The sequence below is a fragment of the Cupressus sempervirens genome, chromosome 10 (assembly GCF_028749045.1).
Source record: "Cupressus sempervirens isolate cs-2001-9-10 chromosome 10, ASM2874904v1, whole genome shotgun sequence".
In the NCBI taxonomy this organism is placed as follows: Eukaryota; Viridiplantae; Streptophyta; class Pinopsida; order Cupressales; family Cupressaceae; genus Cupressus; species Cupressus sempervirens.
In genome coordinates, this window is record NC_143127.1 from 20,175,019 (window position 1) to 20,199,704 (window position 24,686).

The following is a 24,686-nucleotide window of genomic DNA, read 5'->3' on the forward strand; positions in this document are numbered from 1 at the left end:
ACACAAAGGGTGACACACTGCTTTGTGTGGTTTCACAAGCATTCATTTTGTCTGTATAGCGTATAAGCCCATGTAGCATCATGGCACACCTAATGGCCTTTCCACTAATGTTATAAATTACTTATTCTCCCAAACATACAAAAACAGAACTTCACAGGAAAGGACACAGTTCATATATCAAATTAAAACACAACAAATGAAACTCTTTGGGTAATGAATCATTGCCCAACGCCAAGAATACTCCTGTGTCACCTAATCAATGATAGAACTCTAAACCAAATATATGCGTTCTCATTGTAAAATCTGTCCATGTAAAACACCTTATTAATTATTTCAAAGAGAAACCATTTAATTAAAATTATTGACCATGAAGAGAAGCAATAAAGAAGATTCAAGGCAAATGTTGAGTACCGTTATCTGTGTAAAGACTCATTCAATTAAGAATTTCAAACATTTTTCTGGCATTAGAAGATTTTATCATATCTAAGACTAACCATAAGCACAGCTCTAATTTCTATACTTTGGCAAAACACAAATATTATGCCTTAAAGGTTTTATACTGATAATTGGAGAGACAGACATAGCATCAGAATGAAGACCGTGAAAAAAAAGTATACTAATGGATGCAACATTTCTACACAAAACTTGGTCCTTCAGACCCTCTTAACATGGCAGTTTGAACCCTTAATCTATTCTGGAATTCTGGATTTTTTTTCAAATGCTCCTTCATAACTGCAGTATGTGCCTCACGAACATATACATCGGCTTTTTGGGCTTCTTCAATAAGGGCATATAATATCCTCAAAACATCTTTGCGATTCTCCTCACGGTTTTCAAATCTGAAGTTGAAATGCTCAGGATGGTTAGAGAAAAAAATGTAAGATTAGTAATTACCAACTCAATTGATAATGCTTCCTAACATTGCTTTCTTATACAACACAATCTGCACAAACAGCAGCAGCAATGCAATATTGTCTTCTGGGATTCGTATATATCTTGACAGGAAAATGCTACCTACAAGTGGAGAAAGGCATCTATATCGTATGTGAATTTTTAAAAGAAAATTTGTCAATCATACCTTCGACCCACAATAGTAAGTTCATCTTTCCCAATATCATAACGTTTCCCTACCATAGCCCTTAGTCGCTTAGCTGCATATTTTGAAAGGCCAAGCTCCTTTACAGAGACGGAAACTTTGACTCTCTTGTTTTTTGGGTGAAATGCATTTCCCCCGGGTGCTAAAACAACACGAGTCTCCCATCTCAAAATTGGCCCCTTACCAGAAGGATATTTCTTGAAGTCGTCATTGTTTACATTGCCTCTTTTGGCATATTCTTCCAACATTTTCTCTTCAAATTCTTTGAATAATGCATTAGTTGCCTCAGGTCCTACTTCGCCACTTTTACATCTCTCACAAAGCTCATTAAATTTTGCTTCAATCTCCTGTTTTATATCCTCTGTGTCCAAACAACCATAATGTAAGACATAAATCCAATCCCAAATATCAAGTATTGAAAAACATGAGTGATTTTCAAATGCTTTAGCTACTCATAGGATTAGGCATGGAAGACCACTTTCAGCAAATTACCTAGAAGGAAGAGTACTTTAAAGGGGAGAAAGAGGTTGGGAAAACAATGTGAGAAATACTCAACAAAAGACATTTTATCCGAGAGAGGAATTGTTCTTCTTAATCAACTGCCCATACAATAAACAGACTCCAATACAGTTTAAACTTTGTGCAACAACGAAAAAATATCAAAAAATTCCTACCAGTCACATAAATGTACAGGAGATCAGGAAAAAAAATTGAAGCGTTGAAAAAAGTCCATAAGTTTTGCGCAAGCTTTCAATCATAAACTACAGAGACAAAATTGTGCAACGATGAACTCTAGCTTGGGCACTCAACTAAATAGGCATACAGTAAATAAAATGAAAAATATAAGCTCATATTTTAATGCTGGCAAAGAAATATAGAATGCAGCATGATAGCAATTGACAGAACTTAGCTAAACAGGGATGTGCGTGATTGATTGAAAAGCCAGAAACAAACTGCCATAATTTAAAAGGATGCATCTGAAATATGTAAAGAGCATATTAAAAGGCCCATTCTGATGCAATAGCTACATAAAACAATCGGAAATAAAATGTTAGATTACCATAGGATCATCCAATATCAGCATACATAAATTTGTGACATCTCCGTTGCTATCTTAAAAACAGAAAATTAATGAGCAAAGAAGTCCTACTACAATGAGAATCATCCAGCGACTTTAGAATGAAACGTCAGGAAGAACTAGCAAATGGCTGTAAGAGTCATACTAGTGAAGGTGAAAGGTAAGATTTCTCACTCAATACTTTGTGAGTAAATGCATCCCTGGCAAGCAACCTGATCCTTCATATCAGAAACCATTTTTGACTTCCAGAGCCTGGAGTCCATTTAAGACTGTAGGGAAGAAGAGATGGACAAGCTTGGTTCAACACAAACATCACACTGCACTGGACACATTTGATGCTTGGGAAGACTGAACTTGCACACTAAAAGTGATGCATAATTTATTAACTCTATGCTTGTAGAAATTAAGAACGCAAATATTAATAAGCTTACTACTTAAATTCAAATCATAAGAGCAGTAAGTGAATACATAGATTTTCACCCTTGAAAAACCAGCTTTGGTTGTGGCAACTACACTTCTAACATAATGTTATTGAGACTTCTGCAAGTACAATTATATTATATACTAAGAGTGTGTATTAGCCCCTTTTTGAGCCCCATAGTTTCATAGTGTTTTTGGAGTACTTTTGATTTTCAACGGTTGTATCTTTTGTCTAGGGCGGGAAGTTTAAAATAAACCCTAAATACAATATAAGTGTTTTGAAAAACCTTCATATTATTTTGAACCCTTTGATAGGGTTGTTTCCTTTGATAGGTTTATTTTTCGAAGAATTGGGTTAATTATTTTAATTTCCTGGTTACTCTACCCGTGGTTGTGTCCTAGTTAGTTTGCGTTATAGTTAAATATGTTTGGTTAACCCAAGTGATGAGCTATTTTTCAACGACTGTCAATCTACCTTAGATCTATTGTTGTTGCTTTATCATTTTGTGAAGGTGTTGTCTCTTTATTTTATGTGACAATGCAAGCTTCTAACACTTGTCCGGTGGGACCAAAGATATGCAGTAATCCTCACAATTAATCTCAGCCCTTTGATGCTAAAAGGATCAATGCTTGTTGCTTTTTCGTTAAGAAAACTTATGAGTATTTTAACAATAGCGACATGGCAACATGTTGACATGTGGATATGGTGGACCCATTGAAAACCTTTAAGGATGGCACGTCAGTGATTTCTTTATGGGATGACTTCCTGATCGTTGACCAAGATGAGAATCTATAGATGTGTTCTCGCCATGAAAAGATACCCAAGTTTTAAGACTTGTGACAAAGTGAGAATCTGCCATGTGTTCTTGTGGGTCCCAAAGGGGTGGTAAAATAGGCAAAATCTCTAGTTGTTGATTAGAGGTGAAATCAACGATTCTCGTATTGTCGCGATTTCAAGGTGCACAATTTTTAACCAAAGCGACAAAACGATTACATGACATGTGTCCAGGGTGGGACCAAGTGTCTCACAAGCTTCAAAAGAAATAATGTCATCATAAAACACCAAGTGGCATGTCCTGATTCGCTCTCAGTTTGCCTTATACATTATTAAGATGTTATTCCCAACTGTCAGATCAAAAAGTGATCGACATGCGTCGCTTTGTCTATGAAGAGATGCTCAAGTTTTAAGACTTGCGACAAAGCGAGAAATCATTGCGTGTCCCTGTGAGCCAGCATTATGGCATTTCAACAGACAGAAAATCTTGACCGTTCAATATCCAACATATCAACGGATGTCGCACGATCGCAAAAGAAACATGGAGGGTGATTAACCAAAGTGAGAAAGTGATAGAGTGACACGTGTACTTAGTGAGCCCACTATGTGAAGAAATACTAAAAAGATTACAGTTACCCCTGATCGTCCGATAAATAAATGATCACTGGTTGTTGCAATCTCACTATTTCAAGATGCGCAAATTTTAACCAAAGCGAAAAAGCAAGCAATTGCCACGTGTCCCACCAGATGAAAAGATAACTATCAAATTTGAATCACAATCGTCAGATTCTTTTCAGATCAATGGCCAGTTTTCAAATTCTATTATACTACATGCACAATTCGACTGTTGAACACATTAATGGTGAATTAAGACACCCCTCGTGCCAGTGAATTCAGCATAAAGTATATAGTTTATTCCGCATTTTGGCACAACGTAATACAGAGCAGACAGAGCTTAAATTCTTGAATTTTCAGACTGTAAGTTGCTACGACCAGAGTGGTGTTGTTATAATCGGAATTGTGCAAGGAGTGCTAGTAAGTACTTGAATATTGCTATAGAGAAATTTTTGTCGAAGCTTTCTAGGTAGATAAAATGCCTCCACGAAGGGATTTCTCTGGAAAGACGGACTACCAGCATAGAAATGTTCATGATGGTTTTGTCGAACAACTGCCTGCCTCTACAAATGAAACTGCTAAAGGGAAGGAATTGGTCCCCGAAAAACCCTACTTTAAAAATTGAGGAAGGTTTCTACGATAAAGGCAACTGGTTGAGGGATGCAGAAACATCAATGGGTGGCCTGGAGCTTTTTTAAAAATGGTTTTCACAAAGGAATCATGATACACCACTCAGCAATGTCTAGGAATTCGACATTGGGAAGCTTGTTGTGCCAGGTGTTTTTATGGATGTTGATCTACTGACAATGTTGACCAAGAGATATGACCCTGTGTTGTGAGTCGTGAAGAACCATTCTGGAGATAATTTGTTCAAAGTTACAGCCGAAGGAATCAGAGAAGTATTTATGCTGAACCCCAACATCGCTCTACACGAGAAGATTGACTTTGATGATTTGCAGGCCAGATACGATGCACAAAGAGTATATCTTCAAGGTGAACCACTATAGGAACATTTTGTTAAGGTAGGGCATCTAACATTGGTGACACCATCTACTCTAAAGCCCCTATTGAAGAAATATTTCAACCCTAGGGCACAGGCTCTATATATTTCCCTCTTTAAGATTTTTGGCATGGATGAACAAGAGCATGTTCCAGTGCCCCTAGTTTTCATGATGGCACAAATATTACAATATGGAATGAGCTCTATATTTGATTTTGCTTCCCATTTAGCTGAAGAGATACATAATGGGTTGATTGGCATAAGCAAGGGTAAGGTGGATAAACCTTTTGGTTGGTATTCTTTCCTTGTGTACATGTGTCTATTCAAAGGTGTTTCTGTCTTTGAAAAAGACATGAAATTAGAACGAGAAAGGGATGGTGAAAAGCTACCAGTCCAACTATGGAGTGAAGATATGACTTGGGAAGTCATTGATGCTAGTTTTGTTTGTTTTGATCGATACTTTGCATCTAAGATGAGGGCGTTGTTAGTTCAAGACAACCCTCAAATTCCTAAACCCTTACTAGAGTTGATCAAGCCTAAAGATCATGCTAAGGGTTTGAAGGTTAGCCACAATTGGGGAGATATTATCCCATATTTTGTTTCCACTGTTTTCAGAGTATATGGTTTCCAAGGGAAACCTCATGTCCTACCCTACCAAGTGCCATTAAAGGTAGGTGTTGCTGAATTTTTGTGGCGAATTGGAGGGCTCGAAGAGAGAGAACTGGTGGGAAGATCCAGAGGAACAATTTTTCCAAGCTTCACAGTTGCCCACCATTTTGTGATAACCAAGGGAGGATGGAAACACTTGGGTAAGTTTTTGGATAAGTATCTTATGGCTCAATCCCATTCTCACTTTATAGATCTAGAGGGATTTTATGAAATGTTTAAAGAAAGAACTAAGGCTAAATCCTATAATCACATGTTTTACTATCCTGAGGATAAAATCAAAAATGAGTTTGTTTTGCAAGAACAAGAAGTAAAGAAAGAAAAATGGGGAGTTTTTAGCAAAATTCTTGAATTTATTATTGTATTAGATAATAAATATGATCCTTTCGGTAACATAAACTTTTGGGGAGATAGAGTAAATAAATTGATGAGACATTTTGTTGGGATTATGCAAACCTTGAATGAGAAAAAGGAGGCATTAATAAAGGCATATCTAGATCAAGCCAAAGAGTTGGAGAGAAGACTCGTAAGTAGAATTGTCATCAATCCAAGGCAATACACCCTCCAGAGAAAGGCTGGATGTATAGTTGCTAGAAATGTGGGGGCACATCCTATGCCAGTTTATCAAAGGCAACATTCAGAGAGCCCACCTTCAGAACCAGCAACTAAGAAGCAGAGGTTAGAAGAGGGATCTTCATCAAGGATGGAAGAATACTCTCCCTCTTAAACCCCCATACATTTTGATAATGAAGATTCCTCGAGGGGGCAATTAAAACAAATGGGCATCCAAGATGATGTTTTGATAACAACATCAGAAATAGAAGAAGGAATGCCTCAATAACCCCAATGCGACTCTTAGACCTCACTGTTGAGGATTACAAGGGGAGGGAGATGGACCCTGTCATAGAGCAGGCTGCTAGAAAATGTGATTGATGATAATTTTGTTAAATCCAGGGCTTTCATTCAATTTTTGTGGAGACATATTTCTAATTTTGAGGCAAAATGTAAGAAAATAAAATCAGAGCAACCTAATAGACAGGACTCTAAGACTGAAGAAGAGATCAAGGCTGAACTAATGCATAATTTTGATTAGATAAACCCTGGGGGAAAAGACAGTTACTCAAGGATGTAGGAGTTCTTATATTGCCTGAATGGGACATTGCTAATGCAATGGTCTTTGATGCCATCATAAAGAAAAGGACACCAAGTTTAATAAAGAAGAAGTCAAGAAAGCCCATAGAGGGGTAAAATAAGTGAGGGTCACAAAGCCCTGGTCATGTGGTCAATTCAAACAAAAGATGAATCTAGACTTCAAGAAGTTTCAGATGTCAAACATACAAGAAGCTTGGTGGTGTACCGAGTAGCAGATGTAGACAGTGAAAAAACTGCACTCATGAATAAGGAGGTGGCTGATTTCAATCTAATAGTCACCCGAAAGGATAAGCCTAAGTTTATTGAGCTAAACACTAAGTTTGAAAAGGTGTTAGAAGCCTATGATGAGAGACGATGGAAGATAAATGAAAGGAGAAGATCATTTCAAATTTGCAAAAGCAACAACGAAAGAGAAAAATGAAAGAAGAGCCTAGCCAACTCATGATAACAACCTCCCCTGCTCCATCTCCTCTCACTGGGCCTATTATTGGTATCCCAGATACACCTCAGCATCAAGAGTTCTATATTGCAGATGAAAAAAATGAAGAAAAAGCTAAACTCGTGGCAGCTCAAGTAGAGGTGCAAGTGCAATATGAGGATAGGGTTAGGGATACAATCTTGTTTCTAGTTGATAGAATAAATTGGCCTCTGTTCCATTTAGAAATGTCAAAGTTGGTAGACATTTGGAAAGAATTGGAGAATAATGACGTTGCTTTGAGACAAATTTTGAACAAATGGATCAATAGAGAAGATGATACCACTGCTCTAAGTTTTACTGTTACTGACAAAATCGATGATCAAATTAAGAAAACATATGACCAAGCAAGTGACCTATTGGATTTTGATTTGAAAAGAGAAATGTTGCAAAAAAGGCTAAGAACATGTTTCTCCAAATATCTTAGTAGGAGTTTTGATCCTTTTCCTCATTTGCTAAAGGGCCTTGGTAACATTCAAAGTAAAGAGGAGTGGGGAAATGAATTAAAAGAAATAATGAGTGTTAGGATGAATAATGTTGTTAACAAAGAGAACTATATCTAGTTTGTCAGAACTGTTGAAGAAGTATTTAGTGTCCAGATATTCTTTGATTTTTTCCGCCAGGACTTTGAAGAAATAAAGAAAATTGCAAAAGATGTTCTAAGTAGAGAAAAAGAAATTCTTAATTTTAGTTGGTCAGATGACACTGTTTTCAATGAACAGGTGGTAGAATATTCTGCGGCTTCTTCAATTTTCAGGTGATATCTAGGAGGGAATCAATGGACAAATCCACAGCCACTGAGGAGAAATAATTGATTGACGAGGCTATTCAAGGAACAATGGCAGAAATAGATGGAGTGGATACACAACCGGCACTTGAAGTTGAAGGCAAAGTATCAAAAACGGTTGAGGAAAAGGACATCCAATCATCAACTGAAGAGGCCAGAGAATCAGATCAGAGCAGGACAAAAGAGGAAAAGGTGGCCCCACCTTCTGAAGGAGATCAAAAGTTTGAAAACAAACCATCAGAAATTGTGGAGGAGCAAGAAATGGACAGAATAGAAGAAGCCCCTGCCCCACCACAAAGCACTTGATGAAAAACTAATTTTGTTGACAAGCAAAAGACATCACGAATGTTTTCAGTTTTCTCGTGCTATGAGGATGGTGACATCTTGTCTTTAGCGTAACCTTTTTGTCAAATGACAAATATCATTTTCCCTCGATGCCTGAAGCTTGTTGCAACTCGTGCTATCTAAATGAGTTCCCAAGGCTAGAGAAGGGGTCCAAGAATCATTTTGTTGAACGAGCCTTGTTCATTTTCTGAGTCGGTCCATGTACATTTTATAGTGACTTTCATGGTTATAATGAAAAACATGGTTAACAGTTTTGAGTCTAGTTGAGCATGTCTGCAAGAAATTGACATTGAAATGTATATTTTTCAAGGAAGATAATACAAAGGCATAAATAGAATGGTTGTTCAATCTGAATCTTGTCTCTTCTTTGCAACTTTTGATTTTCTGAGATTTGATAGCAAAGTTTATTGAATCCCAGCTATGATTCTTTCTGGAATTGTATTTCAATCTATGTTTTGCTGATAATCCAATGGATTATGCAAATGCTTCATGTAGGTTGAGAGCATTACTGGTTACCATAAAAAGATTCTGATGAGAATGAGATTTCTAATTGAATATTGATTTCTTTTCAAATAGTGTTGAGATGGATCTGGTAGTAAATGTCAAGTTTTTGTGATATAGTAGCCCAACGGATAAGACATTGGTCATCATCAAAGTTGATATAACTTGTAAGTTCTTATACTGTATCAATTTATAAATCAAATCTTTTAAAGTTTCTTTGTTGAAGTCTAGAAGCGAGCCTGTGCTTGATTCATGGAGTCTTAGAGTTTGACAGACTAGCTATTTGTCATTCCTTTGATAATCTTTGAATTAGAAGAATATAAGACAATTTATCAGCTATATTGGAATTCATATTGAGACATGAAAATTAGAGGAAGAAAGTGAATTCCTAGGTAAACCCACCTGAAGTTTACAGAGTTCAAAGTGGAGAAGACATCACAGAGTCTTCTCAGTTGGTCCTTTTAATTGTTCCTCAGAAATACTTATAACTCCTAGGTATTCTTTGCTCTTAATAAGGTTGTTAAAATTCTGTCAAATCAGAAGCCAATAGTGTGGATGAAATCTACCCCTTACTCAAGTTGGTTACACACACAATTATCAAGCCAATAGCTTCTAATTTACAACTCGGAATTTTAGTATCCATGCCTATAACTTCATTCTACCTCAGTCGGATTTACTTTGTACAAGCCCTTATAAAGACATTGGAGAGTCCTTCCAGTGAACTGAAAGATCGCGAAATTATCAAAATGAAGAGACATAAGCATCTGTTTGTTTGCAATTCCCGCACAAACAGTTCAAGTGAACCCACCACTTTTAAGCAGCTGCTGATTGCCAAACCACTGCAGCATTACAAACTGTACCTTGTTGGCAACTGGTAGTTTTGCACTGTTAGAATATTTAAGTTGTTATTCCTAAAATTTGTCAAGGTATTTTCGTTATAGGCAGCTCACAGAACTGAATCCCTTCTCCATCATGAGGGGAGGTTTCCTTTTATTGAGCACCTGTAAAATATTTCATGTGCTGAATATATAAACATATTTATACAGTACAAGTTTGCTTTGTAAAAGATGAACAGTTAATTGCATGAGAACAGAAACTACACTACCCAGATAATTTGAAACCAAATTTCATCTTAATGCTATTGATTTATGAGAAGATATTAATCACCTGAAATAAAAAACAATCAATTTGGAAATGACTGATTTCTTTTACCAACAAATATTAGTCTTGTAGAAATAAAAGCAAATAATCTATGAAACTGACTATGATCTCATAAAATGGACATGTTCAAGGGCTAAAGACCTTGCAAGGTGCACCCTGAATTAGATTCAAGTTATTTACAATGTACCAACTAACAAGTACTGCCTCTTATGCCCCCTACTTTTTGACATTTAGTAAAGATCTGTACAAATGAATGGGAATACCCTTACAATATAATATCTGTTACTAACTTATAACTACTTTTGAAACAAGTCCTACCCCACCTGAACTCTTGATTAATATGTTGCCATTGCTGTTAAAGGTTGACGATCAAGGTCATATAAATTTCGGAGGATTATTCCAAGTAATAGAGAATTGGAATGACCTGCCTGGTTGAGCTATTTGGTTGCTTGAGCTGGTTGTCTGTCTGATTGAAATACTTGGCTGCATGCTTGAGCTGCTTAGTTGTCTGCTCGATCTGGTTGGGTGTCCACTGTCTGTTTAAGCTGCATGCTTGTTACTTGTTTGCCGAATCAAATTGCCATGTCGTCATTGAATATTCAAAGGGAAGATTTCTTTTAAAATTTAAAAGTGGTAGCTTCAAGTTTATTGTTAATGTTATAATTCTGTCGGATGAATTATATTATATATATGAGATATATAATATATGACAAATATTATATATGTATATATATATATATATATATTGAGAGTATATTACTTGTGTTATAACTATAACTAATGTAAGTCAATATGCTAAAGAGGCATGTCTCTTCAAGAGACATGCTTCTTTATTTCACATATATATTCATTCATCTAATAACTTGGAAAACACATAAAATTTCATACGTGCTATTACAAGTTCAAATCTTATTTCACTAACATTTATAAAGGCAAGTCTAATTATCGCTTCATTGCATACTTGGTATTTTCTTTGGGACTAGATTAATATTCTATTTTGAAGAGTTGAATTCAGGCATAAATATTCTTCTAACACCACTTATAACATGGCAAATTTATTATTCTTGGTAACATGGCTACCTGTGTATCGACTAAAATCAATTTATGGTGTGTAAGGTATTCTAAAGATGACTAGGTGTTTGAAATTCTTCTTCAATGTTAGTGAGTTGAGAAGAAGTGCATGAGGCTGACGCTTGTGACAGCTGGGTGTGTTTAGCATTGAGGTTTGTTATTATCAATTGCCATGGTATGAAGTGTGAAGAAGAAAAATGGCTCAGCAAGTATGTGCGTTAATTAGTGATTGAATGGCAAAAATACATGGAAGGCCAAGAAGGAAATAGAGGAGAATATCATTGAAATGGCTACGGATGTGTATTCCAAGAGATATAGGTGAATATTTTATTTTGATTATGTGATTGAAGTGTAAAAGTTTCAAGTACGCTGAGTCATGTACATGTGAGGTTGTGTTCATTTTCTTTGCTATTCTCCGCAGAGTTCTTTTTGATGTGCAGACTACACTTCTTAAAAAAGAACATGAGTCAAGTGTACAATAAGCTGACTTATGGTCTGATAAAAAATTGAGTATTTGATGAGAGGAGATTCTGCTATACGTTCAAAACACGAGTATGAAGGCATGCGTGAGAAATGATATAGCTGGGGATTTTGATTGGGTGGAATGTTTTCAGTCAAAATTCTGATGTGAAGTAACTTTCTAAATGTGCAGCAATTTGGAGTATCGCATGGTATTGTGATTGAGCCTTCTTATATTGTGCTGTGTATTTTTGGGGTGATTGTTAAGTCATGGCTGTGTGAAGGATTTCAAAGACAAGTCTGAAGTAATCGACATATGTTCTTTTTGGTGGAACACTATCTTTGCATTATCTGGTTATGAGTTCTAGGTGATTTAATTAAATGAAAGCTAAGTGTATTCGGTGTTGTGTGACTTCAATAACTGTTGGCTAAGGGATTGTGCAATGTTGCAATCGTGCATGATAAAGGAGGTCTTTGTTACTGCATATATATTGTAGGAACTGAAGGAGATGGAAGTCTCTTATATGTTGCTGAGTATGTTACTTTGAGAAGAGGAGTATTTTTTGAGTTGGTACTCAAACTGAGGTTGGTGCCACATGGAAACTACAACATCACACAAATACTGTTGCATCCCAAATTTTGCTACATTTAAAGAAATTTTTCATGCCGTTGGAAATTCATGTGAAGTCAGTTGTTCGGTGAATTTGTTGAAATAATTGTACATATTAAATTGATCTATCAGTAAAGTTGTTGAGACATTTTGGTTCTTGTGAAATGAAATTTCACTAATTACTTATTGCTCCATGTGACCTGTTAGTTAGCCGTTATGATGGGAATTGAAAAATGAATATCTTACAAATTGAAAATGATTATGTGATATTTTATTATTATTTCAAATTATGGAAATATGTTATTACCCAGAACCATTTCCATTTTGCAAGAGCATCATGAAGGGGGGGAGTGTTGCCAAAATGGGAGTTAGTTATGGGAAACCCACATCCACTATCAAACCATCAAGGATGAAATCTAACCACCTGGACCAAGGATGAAACAGCTAGACAAGCAAGAAAGTAAAAAGGATGAGCATGAGCTAACCAGTTAAATTAAAAACATTATAAAAACTCAAATAAGAAATATTACCTTCATTACATGGATGAATCTCAGTACACCTTGCAAATGCTATCATGTCTTAATATAATAATATCGTGTCTATACTCATACTTGTGTGGGTATAAAATGTGTATGTATGTATACACAGATATATATTATTATGTATGTGAATCTCAAAGTTTGGCGTATATGTGTGTGTGTGTGTGTGTATATATATATATATATACATATGTATATATATATATATATATATATATATATATTAAGGCTACTCAAACAAGCATGAATATAAAAGGGTGACATTAATATAATAAGGCATGAACAAAGACGTTGTTGTCATCCTTATTCTTTTATTTTGAACCTTGGCTATGATTTTCTTATTATTTATTTAGTTACCTTGAGCAGCCACCCTCTTTCTTGTCACCTTTATGACATTGGGCTATAGTCTTTCCCTTTATTAAAAATATGAAATTGGAAGGTTGTGCGATCATTATTTTTTTGCCACCTTAGTCTTAGCATGTACATGGATGAGCATTGCTTATCTTGCTTGCTCTCTATGGATGCATTATATACACATTGCTCTCACCCTCTCAGGCAGTTATTTTTCATACATTTCGCTACCACAGAAATTCTTCCTTGTTCATGCTATATTTTTCTCTGCTCATTCCCAAGTAAGAGGGTGAAAATAATCAGCGATTGTCTCTGATTTTGCCAAGCTTGTGAACTATTTCAGTATTCTTTTCTAGACGGAATTGAAAGCTTGATAGCATAGGCGGGTGGCATCTACCTGATGCTAGCTCCATTCGTACTTCTCAAATCGTGCCAACTGAATCAGGTCATGCTTTACATTTACATATTGTTTATCGTGCTTAAGTCATGCAATCTGAACTTGTCGTTTGCTTCTTAGAGCAGGCCTTTGTATTTTTTTCCATTGAAAGTCCAGAATTGGGATGTGTTATTTTGAAGTATTCTTCTTCTATTATAAACTTGTTACAAGAAAGGAATTATCTGATTGCCAAAAGGCTTTACCTGTAATAGTATTTGAATTTGAAAGCACATATGTTTCTGTCATGAGTGCTGACCAATGCAGAGATATGGTTAATATATCTCTAAGATGGGATGCTTCTCTAAGTGATAAAGTAATAATCAGAATGAAGGCTTAACTCACTTATGATGCCATAGGCCATAACTACATGAACGATGGAAAATGTATACCTACTCTTTGAACCAGATATCATATAATGAACCGCCCCAGTAATCATCCATGAGGACCGGCATGGTCAACAATGAAAGGAAAATATAATCAGTAAAAACACTCAAATTCAGTAACTAAGCTAGCTCATGGAAATCTTTTGTATCAATTATAGTTGTCAAGTCGAGCAGTGGGTGATTGAGCATCTAAGTTGCCCACCCGAAATCCTTGGCCAAGGTAGTTAATGGCATGATTGCCACTGTGATCACCAAAGGTCAAAGTGCTAGCAGTTGTGAGATAGGTTGATTGAAAAGTGTCCATGGCCTCATAAGCTAACTAGTTGACACTCTAACACCAGGATGCTCAACAGGGGTGTCCCAAGCCAACTCCCAAGGTGGGGAGTGTCTTTCTCAATAGAGATTGTGTGGGGATACTAAAGGTCTGTGGTTGGGAGGTTAAGCCCATGGCAATGCTTCTCCTCTCTTCCAGAGGCCAAAGCTTGCACAACACAGGGTCGTCATCTGCTTATTCTTTGGTAACTTTTTAATGTTTTTTGCATTTCATTTGATGAATATGTTGCTATCGTGTATTTTGAATATTTCCTAAAGTCAAGAAATTAGTTTATGAAATGCATGTGGAATGGTAGTTAATAACTGAATGTCATGTGAATCTACTAGTTGAAATGGTTGTTAGTTTCTAGTTATTTGGAAATGTACAGTTAACTCGTACTTTCCCTTCATGTGATAGAATAGAATAACTGATTTAACTGTATCTCCTTTCATTCGGTTAAGAATTTGATGCTTTTTCCTTTAGTTAATCAGTTAATTAGATTTCAGATTTTTAGTATGTTACAAATACGAAGACAAAAGTTACAAGGACCTAATTTTAATATGATTTGATGCTAATAATAAGATATATATACAGTTACAATTTATTAATTTAAAATTAGCATTATAATTAAGGTAAATTTAAACAAGTACAAAAGAAGAAGACTAGACTGTCCAGAGCCATATCAGATCTAGGGCTGTTGAAAACTTTGATTAGCTACAAAAGATTGACGTTATAATCAACAATATGTTAAACTATTAATCACAAATGAAGTAACATAGTACAAAAATAAGATTTTCTACACTGCCCAGAGCCGTATCAGATCTAGGGTTGTCAACAACTTTGATTGGCTACAAGAAATTTAAGTTATAATCAACAATAAATTAAATTATTAATCACAAAAACCATAACATCGTAGGAAAAGAAGATTTTCAAAATAAATAAAATAAAAATAATAGAACATTCATAAAAATAAAATGCACGCATATAATTTTGTATATCTCGCCTCTGGCAGTATCTATATTTACTACTAGGAGAGCTTGAAACTTTATCCAAATCAAAATTTGTCCCCATTTCCATGCAACATTGTGACAGAGAGATAATGTTGGGGAAATTCCAATCATAACAAACCTGTCAGAAATTACAAAATTAACATATTGGTTCATTTAGTCTAAGATCTCCATCTCAAAAGAGACATTGAATCTAGAGCGAATGGATTTAACTTGCAAACCAACACTCTCCATTTGCACAAAGCAATCAAAGAGATACAAAAATGATCCATCTATGCAAAAAAATGGGAATTGTCTCCCATGTATGCATAACAATCCTGGGTTTATATGCATCTGACTGGTCAGGGTATATACCAAGGCTTGTGGGCCTTTTGAAGTCCACTTATATCAGTGTAAGTATCAAGCCCTAATAGTTGCACCGAGTATTTACTTGTGTACAATATATTTGGATTGAAGTTGTAATATTATAATATTTAAGAGAACCAAATTTTTAATAAACAACATCACTTCAATATCTATTCTCAGACTTGGACTTTACACAACAGCAATTTTCAAGTCATCAGGCTGTAATCTAGCAAGACAAAGCACTTTCCACCTTGACGATCCGCACTTGTATATTGGTTAGCATTATCCTAGTATGTGTGATTAATTCTACTTTGATTCAAGTGTGCCATATATCTTATTGAATCACCTACCCTCTCTAATGTTTAAAGGGGCCTAACTTGAAAAACAACTTGGAAATGTAACCCATTCCATGATTAAAAAAAATTGAGATGCAGAAAACAAATCGTAGATACCTGGAAGCAGTTTATTGGCCATATTTTCAACATATTCTTCCAAACTCTGCTGTTCATAACTTTTGCCCTTCTCTTTGGCATTCTCTGTCCTCTGATACTCCTGATATTCTTCCATTATTCCATCCCACTGCTCAGCAGTGATTTCTTTTGACTCATCCGGTAGTAAATTCTCCTCTGTATATTCAGTAGCATTGTAAAGATTATCAATGTCTGTGTCAACTTCATGAAGTTCATCAAAGTCAGATTCGAACTCGGAATCCTCAACGTCTTCAACTGGACGCATACGAAGGGTCTCCATGATCTCTTCGTCACTCTCTTCATGCTTTTCAGAAGCAGCTCTTCGTAGTACCATCTCTGCAATCTTCTCCAAATTATCCTCCTTTCCGCCCCAGAATTTTTTCAGCTCTTCTAAGAGCTCTGCAAATCACGTTTCATTTTCTTAATGCCAAGGGCTATAGAAATCCCAAACTTATAATAAATTTAAAAATATATCAACATAAATTCCCATGGGAGGAGTTCAGGAGAATGCCAAATGGAGAGACTAGTAAAGATCATTACTCCGGCAGAAAAGTGGCAAGATTCTGATGTGACCCGAGTTTAACAGGGTATATTATAAAGCTGAGAAGAATGGTAGATGGGGACATTGATAAAGATCAGCAGACATGTGGCAAAGTTCTGTTGTGACCCAGGTTTAACAATGTATATTACAAATCTTGACAATGTAGCTCAAATTGGTCCAAGGGTTGCAGGAACTTGTGACTAAGCCGACTCAAAATCAAGGGAGCAAATGAAGTTAAATTTTTCGCACAGAAGTAACGCAATGGAATAGATGCAATGGATCGGTGGCTCCCACGAAAAGTGGTTGCCACTAATTCTTATTTTCAGTTATAATTCCTGGTTAAATCTTTTGAGAGGATGCTTGCAAATCCACAAAATTGTGATGTCATGATCACGATGAGCTCCTAACTTCTGCTGATGTGTAGCAAAGTTGTGTTGTAGTGACTATGATACATCCACCCCGTCCATTTCAAATGTCATATTCCAATAACGTGCATTCCAGTCTACTCAATTTTTGGGAATCTTGATAATGCTTTCCATATATAAATGAAAAACCAAAATTTTAACCAGTTGTGTTACTGTCAAATAGCCATAGAAATGTTCAGAATACATAAAAACGTTCTTACCTTTGGTCTCCACATCTTGCACAAGTTCCGATGCCAAGATTTTAATTTCATCTGATCCAGTGGGTAAGTTGTTGACATCTGGAGATGGTGCTTCTTTAGATGAATCTGAGTCGAGTTTTGCTTCGCCATTTCCATTGCCAGTATCGTTTCCGCTACAATAGGAGCGGTAGAAATGTGAAAATGAAAAAAAAGCAACTGTTTTATCTGTATTTGGAATATATGGAATATATAAAATCGAAGGGATCGGTGCTCTTCTTGTTTTAAATCTTTGGGCAATGAGGATTTGTCTGGAAGCACCTGAAACGTATTTGAAAAATCTACTCATCTCGTTAAACCCTAAGCCTAACTCGACGTTTAAACCTCCTTACCCCACCTCAGTTCAATTCGGCGGGGATATCAGGCTTCTGTGAATCAAATGGCCGCTACAGCACAACATTCTCGGGACGGAAAAACTTCATTCAAAACTTCCGTTGGAAATTGGCGTACTGTCTTTTGTCTTACGGTACCTTCAGAATGGTTGGGCTTGTGAACCTCCCTAAAATCTTCTTTAAAATGTTTCTTGATATTATAGTTTGTATTTATTAGTTCATGTGGATATACTAATATAATTAGTTTGTGCGCTTTAAAAACTATTATGATATTTTTTATACTAATAGAAAGAAAGTATTTGGGTTTTGCCATAATAGGGGACAGGGGTGTGATAATGTTGTTGTTTTTTTACATAGATATCTTTTAATCGGAGTCTAAAAAATGAGAATGTATGTACTGGTCGGTTATTTTTTTATTGGTGATTGTTCCATTTGTGGACCACTATTGGAATATTTCACAAAGAATGCTACGACATTTAGCTACAAGTACTTGCATTTTTTATTGAATGACTATACGGTACAAGACATATTGGGTATCGAGCGAACATTTTGAAATAAAAATTTTGAAGCACTTCGCGCTCCACAACCTTTATAGAGAAATCCATAAATACCCAAAAGTGGAAACCTTAGCTTTAAGTTTAGAAGATTTAGATGCGCAAAGTTAACCTGGGTGGCTACTGGGGCTTTTCCCCTATATAATTTAATAAAAAATGAATTATTTGGATTTCTATTAGTTGTTCCAGAAAAGAGCAATGAGAAGAATGAATTTTGAAAATAGAAATTGTAAGGAGAATAAAATACTGTAATTATTGTTGAGGTCGTTGTATTGAGAGTGAGTTCGCATTAAACTTGTATTAATGTGATAAGCATTGTGTCCTTTTGTACTTTTAGGCTTTTGTTTTCACATATTACATTGAAGGGGTCGAAGACTAGACGTTTTGGCATGGTACCTAGTATTTGGAAGGGTTTGTTTAACATTGTCATTGATTATTTTTGTGAGGTTTGTTTTTGTTTTCTTATACTTTTTGTAATTCCTTTCTCATTAGGGTTTGTTTAACTTTGTATGATATATGCGCTAGAAGGTTTGTTTCGTTATTGTTAAGTCTTTGATATTGAACACTAAAATATTCTCCTTTTTGTGTATTTCTAGCTAAGGATCTTTAAATTTCACAAAATCCTTTTATATGGCCTCAAATTGTGTGAGTCGAAGTTTTTGATATCAAGGGATACAAATATAATTATGTTAATTAGTAGATTTTGAGAGGTATGTCTTTGAGGTTTTGACTATAGTGGCATATGATTGAAGATACTCTTACATTTCAACAATAGTAAAAATGTTGCCTACTTAACCTTGTGGCAGTAATTATAAAGATGATTGAAGAAACCATGATAAGGAAATATTTTTGAACATAAAGCTTTGTTTGTTCTTTATTTTGTTTTCTATTAAGGGTTTGTTTATCTATGTTTGTGATTTGTGGTAGAAGGTTAAAAAATAACCTTGTGCTTGTCCATTGGGATGTTCCATTGTATTTTCAACTAAACTTTTTTAGTGGACCTAGAGTGTGTTGACCCTAAAGGCAATCTTAGTATTATCTATTAGTGCAAAACACTTAGTCATTCACAAGGCAGAGTTGGTCGGTCAACACTACAACCAAGCCACAATGAAGACCAAGCTACCAAGTGCAAAAGTGCACAAGTTCAATATGTGTCAAGCACATAATAATCGCCAAGCATATAATGGTTGCCAAGCTATCTAGAAGGAAACACATGATATAAGATAAGTGCTATATGAGTTGAGTATTTCAAAGAGGAAACAATTTAACTCAAGCATAGTATATGTCGAGGATCGGCAGGAAGAATCAAGCATGATCGAGCGCTAGAGATTATATGTGTCGAGTTATGCAATTTGGGTATATGAGTTTGGAATGGTACAAAATCTTATGTAAACCATTTTATTCAGTATGAAATGTGTTTCTATGATCGAGGTGAAGATCAAGGAGGTAATTATGCATGTAATTATGTATCACTAATCTCTATGCAGTATAAAGAACTAATTAGAAAATTGAAAAACTTAAGCAACAAAAAGGATGAATGAGAATTGTTGATTTTGTTCTAGAAGATTCTTAAGATGGCTATATAAGTAGGGTTTTGAGACAAAATCGTGTTGTGAGCGAGTTAGTTGGAAGAATGTGTGTATGTGAAGCTGAAGGAGAATTAGTGAGTTGTGAAGGACTAAAGGTAACAGAGCAGCGTAGTGAGGAGTTATTGCAGACTAGTCATAGGGAGGTGATTAGATATTGAATAGAGAAGATATGTTATCAGCAAACCAATGCAAATTGAAGGATCAAGGTATTGTTACATTCTAATCAGTGTATCAAGTGAATCTCTTAACAAAGTGATCCTAATAGACCTATTGTAAATCTCCTAATAGAGTACTCACTCAATTGTGAAGTGTAAATCCTTTTGTAACGGTAGACTTGATAGTCTTACATGCTTTTAGTAGAGTAGACCCCTCATAGGGTAGATCATCAAAAGTGGTCAAATTGTAGCCCTAATAGGCACTTTGTTACTATAGTAGTGAAAATTTTGTGTGTGTCATCCCCATCGTAGTTTTACCTTCACATTGAAGGGTTTATGTGAACTACCAAATCTTGTGTCTTGATTTATTTACTTGTTTATGTTTTTTGTTCATGCTAGTAGATGTTAGATCTAGTATTACATGTTATTACATGATATTTCATTATTGAGGTGTATGGTGAATCATGTTGAGTATGGAGTTGTTAGAATATTTAGAATAACTAAGAGGGGGGGTGAATCAGTTATCCTTGGGTCCAGATGTATAAAATCAACTTTTAACAACTCTAGCAAACTCAATCAAACTTGTGAACAATATATCAAATAAAATTGTTCATCACCATTTAACTTATTGATTCCATTTTTGTTCTATGTTCAGTATGTGTCGACTAGCAGAAGAATATCACAGTTAACAATAAACTTCAAACTTTAAAATAGTAAGTAGCATAAACACATAACAAATATCTACACAAATGTTTGATACCAGTATTTAACATGGAAACCCAATTTGGGAAAAAAACACTAAGTAACATGCTACCACTTTTCACTCTTCTGAAGTGAGCTTTGTTAAGAGCCAACCATGTTAAAGGTTACAAAGCACAATGTTAGGTGTGGCCCTATTAAAGGATATAAATTACCCTGTTAGGAGTGACCTTGTTAGAGGACTTTAGAACATTCCCTTAGAATGTCACCTTGTTAAAGGATTTACAAATGACTGTTAGGTCAACCTTAATCAAAGGGTTTTACTACTACCACAATTATTAGAAAGTAACATCTAGTTTTGATTTGATAATGTACAACTCACTTTGCAAATTTAAATCTTCATTCAGCTCAATCTTGGTTCATTGACTAGACTCCATCTCTCTCAACAACTCAGATTTGCTTGGCCGCTCTTAAGCAGTCTTCCATGTCACAACTTCACACTTCTACTTTGCAAGTTTGTTCTTCACTTGCCTTTACAAATTCCAATCCAACAATTAACATAAAACATTTCATATGCCTCCTTAAATAGATAGCCTAGATGTTTTGCCACTTAAACATAACCGTAGATCTTAGAGTTATGATTAGATTCAACAAATTTAATAAATCTAGTCATCTTTTGTTCTTCTTCTTCATTCTTGAGAGTTATAGAAATATTCCCTCAAATCTTAGCCTTTGATCGCTCAACTAATCTTTTTCCATGCATTAAATAATCTAGCTCATTGTCAAGATGTTTTTATTATTTTGAAAATTCAACTGTGTTGGCCACAAATCTTGATTCTTTCTCAATATTATTAATTTGGTGACACTCTGTCAAAACTACGTTATGTTGCTTAGTCATCATTGGATCACTCGGTCATCACTAAAGTGTCTTGCTTGGTTCACATTGTGCAACTCAGTCATTACTATCAGTCGACATTCTCTGTCATTCAACCAATACTAATACTCAACCAATGTTGTTCTTCTCAGAAATGCTTAAGTTCCTTAATCTTCTTCTTTAGATACTCAGTTTCTTCACAACTCTTTTGCTTCTCAACTAATCTTTCTTCCTTGCTTATTATAATGAATAAACAACACATTATCTTGCCAAGTACTAACTTATCAAGTGCCTGTTGTCATTTCATCACACTTTCACATCTCAACTCAACCTTTCACTAGGTCATCTCATGATCTCTTCTTTTCAAGTCCTCTTCATCAATAAGATGATACGACACTCTACACTATTAGTAAATGTCTTACTAGTAAGGTTTGACATCAATGACAACATAACAATTTTTCCACATTTGTAGTTCCAACAATCTCCATCTTTGGCCTTGATGGTAACACCTTCAAAATGCAACATCTTCTAAGTTACCATACAATCCAAAAGGTAACTAAAACCTCAAGTGTTTCATTGTTCAGTTCCCTTTGTGTTTGTGTTCTCTCTCTTTTAGTTTCATTCTTATTCTCATCCATCATCTCAAGTATGCTCCCTTATGTTCTCATCATCTTGTGTATCACTCTCTCTTTCTCATAGCTATCTCTCATCAGCTAACCATGGTAACTACCACATCTATTTCTCCCTCTATTTTATTGCTTTCTTATCTTTATCTCCCTCTTTGATAACAATGACAAAGATGTTTCAGTCACTATATCAAGTTCGTTGTCAAACATCTTTATTTTTTTTATGCAAATAACATATGTTTTCGGTCTATTGTAGTACTTCTTCTATCATCAAGTAACAACTTATGTTTCATCTCTTCTCACTACTTCACATCACTCCACATGTTTAGGCAAATCCTAAAGTGTGATCTCCTGCATCAATATATAATATATTCATGCAATGTTATATCTCTTCTTAGTTTGTTTCAAATAGGGGAAAGACCTCTAACTTTCATCTTAAGTACACATGTGCCTCTTTAGGTAGTTCCTTAGCAAATATGTTATCTATCTTGTTCCTTTGTGTTCACATATTCAAGCTTCACTTCCTTATCTTGCACTAACTCTCCCAATTAATGATACTTGATCTCAATATGTTTTGTCTTTGCATGCATCACATGATTCTTTAAAATGTTTATAGCACTTTTATTGTCACAATAGATCACTGTAGGTTCAGTAATCTCTTCCTTCATACCTTTCAACAATTGTTTGATCCACACAGTATTTGAACAATTCATTGATGTATCAAAATACTTAGCATCTATTGTGGATTGTGAAATATAGCTATGCTTCTTGCTTGTCTATAAAATCAGCCTCTTTCCTAGAAAGAAAGCACCCCCACTAGTGTTTCTTTTGTTATCAACATTACTGTCCCAATCAGCATCGATATATACCTTTAGCTCAAACTTGTCATTTTTATTCTACCATGGGCCATAGTCTTCTGTGCCTTTCAGATATTTCATTATTCTCTTCACAATCATCATGCGATTCTCCTTAGGATTAGTAGAAAATCTTCCAACTATTCCAACTGTTAATGCAGTGTCAGGTCTGTTAGCATATTGTAATTTTCTAGTTATTGATATATACAATGTTTGATTTACCTCTGTAGAATCATCATTCTTTGATAGTTTGTGTCTAGTTTCCATAGGTGTTCCAATTGATCTTGAATCTTCCATACCAAAAATATTTAGTATCTCCTTGATATACTTTGATTGCGTAATGTACATTCCTCATTTCTTTGGATAGACATGTAAACAACAAAGAATTTAATCCCTCTAAACATTGACATCTCAAACTCTTTCTTCAACTCATTTGCAAAAGTTTTGCACAATGAATCTTGTCCTCCAAATATGATATCATCAACAAAAATTTCAGCAAACAATACCTTTTTCTCATATAACCTTTCATACCATTATCTAGGGGCTTGCTTCAAACCATACAAAGCTTTGTGTAACTTACATATCATGTTACTTTTGCTACATTCAACAAATCCTTGAGGTTGTTCAATATAGATTTCTTCTTCTAGAATTCCATTCTAAAATACAGACTTCACATCCATTTGAAAAACTTTAAAACTTTTGTAAGCATCATATGCAAGTAGAGTTCTCACTCATTCCAACCTTGCAACTTGAGAAAAAGTATTTCCATGGTCAATTCTTTCTTCTTGTGCATGTCCATTACAAACTAGTCTTGCTTTGTTTCTTGTGACTTCACCTTTCTCATTCAACTTTTAAATACCCACTTTGTTCCAATCACGTTCTTGTTCTTTGGTCTAGGTACTAGTGTCCATGTCTTGTTCTTTTCAATCTGATCAATTTCCTCATTCATAGCTCATATCCAATCTTCATTCTCAAGTGCATCCTTATTTATTCTGGGCTCAAACTCACACAACAAACATGTATCATTCTTCAACTTGTTTCTTGTAATAACTCATGAATCCTTATCTCCAATTATTTGATCTGGTGTATGATTTCTTCTTACATATTTTGCTAGCACAGGTTCAAATCTTCTTACTTCTTGTGGTAGTTCAGTTGGTTCAGCATGATCAATCTCTTCATGTTCCTCTCATTTTATCTCTTCATGTTCCTCTCATTGTATCTTTGGTCATATCATAGGTTCATCCATCTGATGGTCGACAGTTACTACTTGTTGCTTGGCTTAAATAGTCTGACACTCGATATATTGTTGTTGCTTGGCAACACTCTGTTAGCATGAATGTTGATGATACTGCTTTGGGGGATTATCCTAAGCATTGGAGAGTATTGACATGTTGCATTCATGATTGTGTTTGTCATTGATGTCAATATAATAGTAAGTTTGTGATTACTAGGAGAGTAATAGAGAGAGATCTTAGTTGTACAAACAATATTTTTCTTGTCTCATGATGCACGGTCATGGACATGTTCAATATAGTGTCATGATGACGTGGTTCAATGTGCAACGCATAATCCAAAGACTTATAAAAGTTGTACCTAATTTACATAGAGTGGTATGGAAATAAAGTATTAGGAAAGCAATTCATGGTATTTGTTCACTATCTTACATCTGAGATGCAGATGCATAGTCAGCTAGTGACAAAGGACAATCTGTTGGTGATGTCAGCAAGTACACAAGCCCTAGTATCA

The 24,686-nt window shown here is 35.2% G+C and overlaps 1 protein-coding gene across 1 annotated transcript; it reads right to left on the reverse strand.

Moving 5' to 3' along the window:
• Positions 1 to 413: 413 nt before the first annotated feature.
• On the reverse strand, positions 414 to 17,770 carry LOC149532364 (uncharacterized). Its single transcript, XM_089805489.1, has 4 exons — positions 17,222 to 17,770; positions 16,038 to 16,454; positions 1,079 to 1,457; positions 414 to 839 (listed from the first exon to the last, which is right to left on the reverse strand). The coding sequence occupies exons 1-4, from the start codon at positions 17,544 to 17,546 to the stop codon at positions 635 to 637; spliced, it is 1,326 nt and encodes a 441-aa protein (XP_089661615.1). The 5' UTR covers positions 17,547 to 17,770; the 3' UTR covers positions 414 to 634.
• Between the last annotated feature and the right edge of the window lie 6,916 nt (positions 17,771 to 24,686).

Excerpts from the sequence above, each read along its gene's own strand:
- LOC149532364 (XM_089805489.1), bottom strand. The coding sequence starts at position 17,546 with ATGAGTAGATTTTTCAAATACGTTTCAGGTGCTTCCAGACAAATCCTC. Across the intron at positions 16,455-17,221 it reads GCAAGATGTGGAGACCAAAG|AGCTCTTAGAAGAGCTGAAA; the intron begins GTAAGAACGTTT and ends CGTGATTTGCAG. Across the intron at positions 840-1,078 it reads CTTACTATTGTGGGTCGAAG|ATTTGAAAACCGTGAGGAGA; the intron begins GTATGATTGACA and ends TTTCAACTTCAG.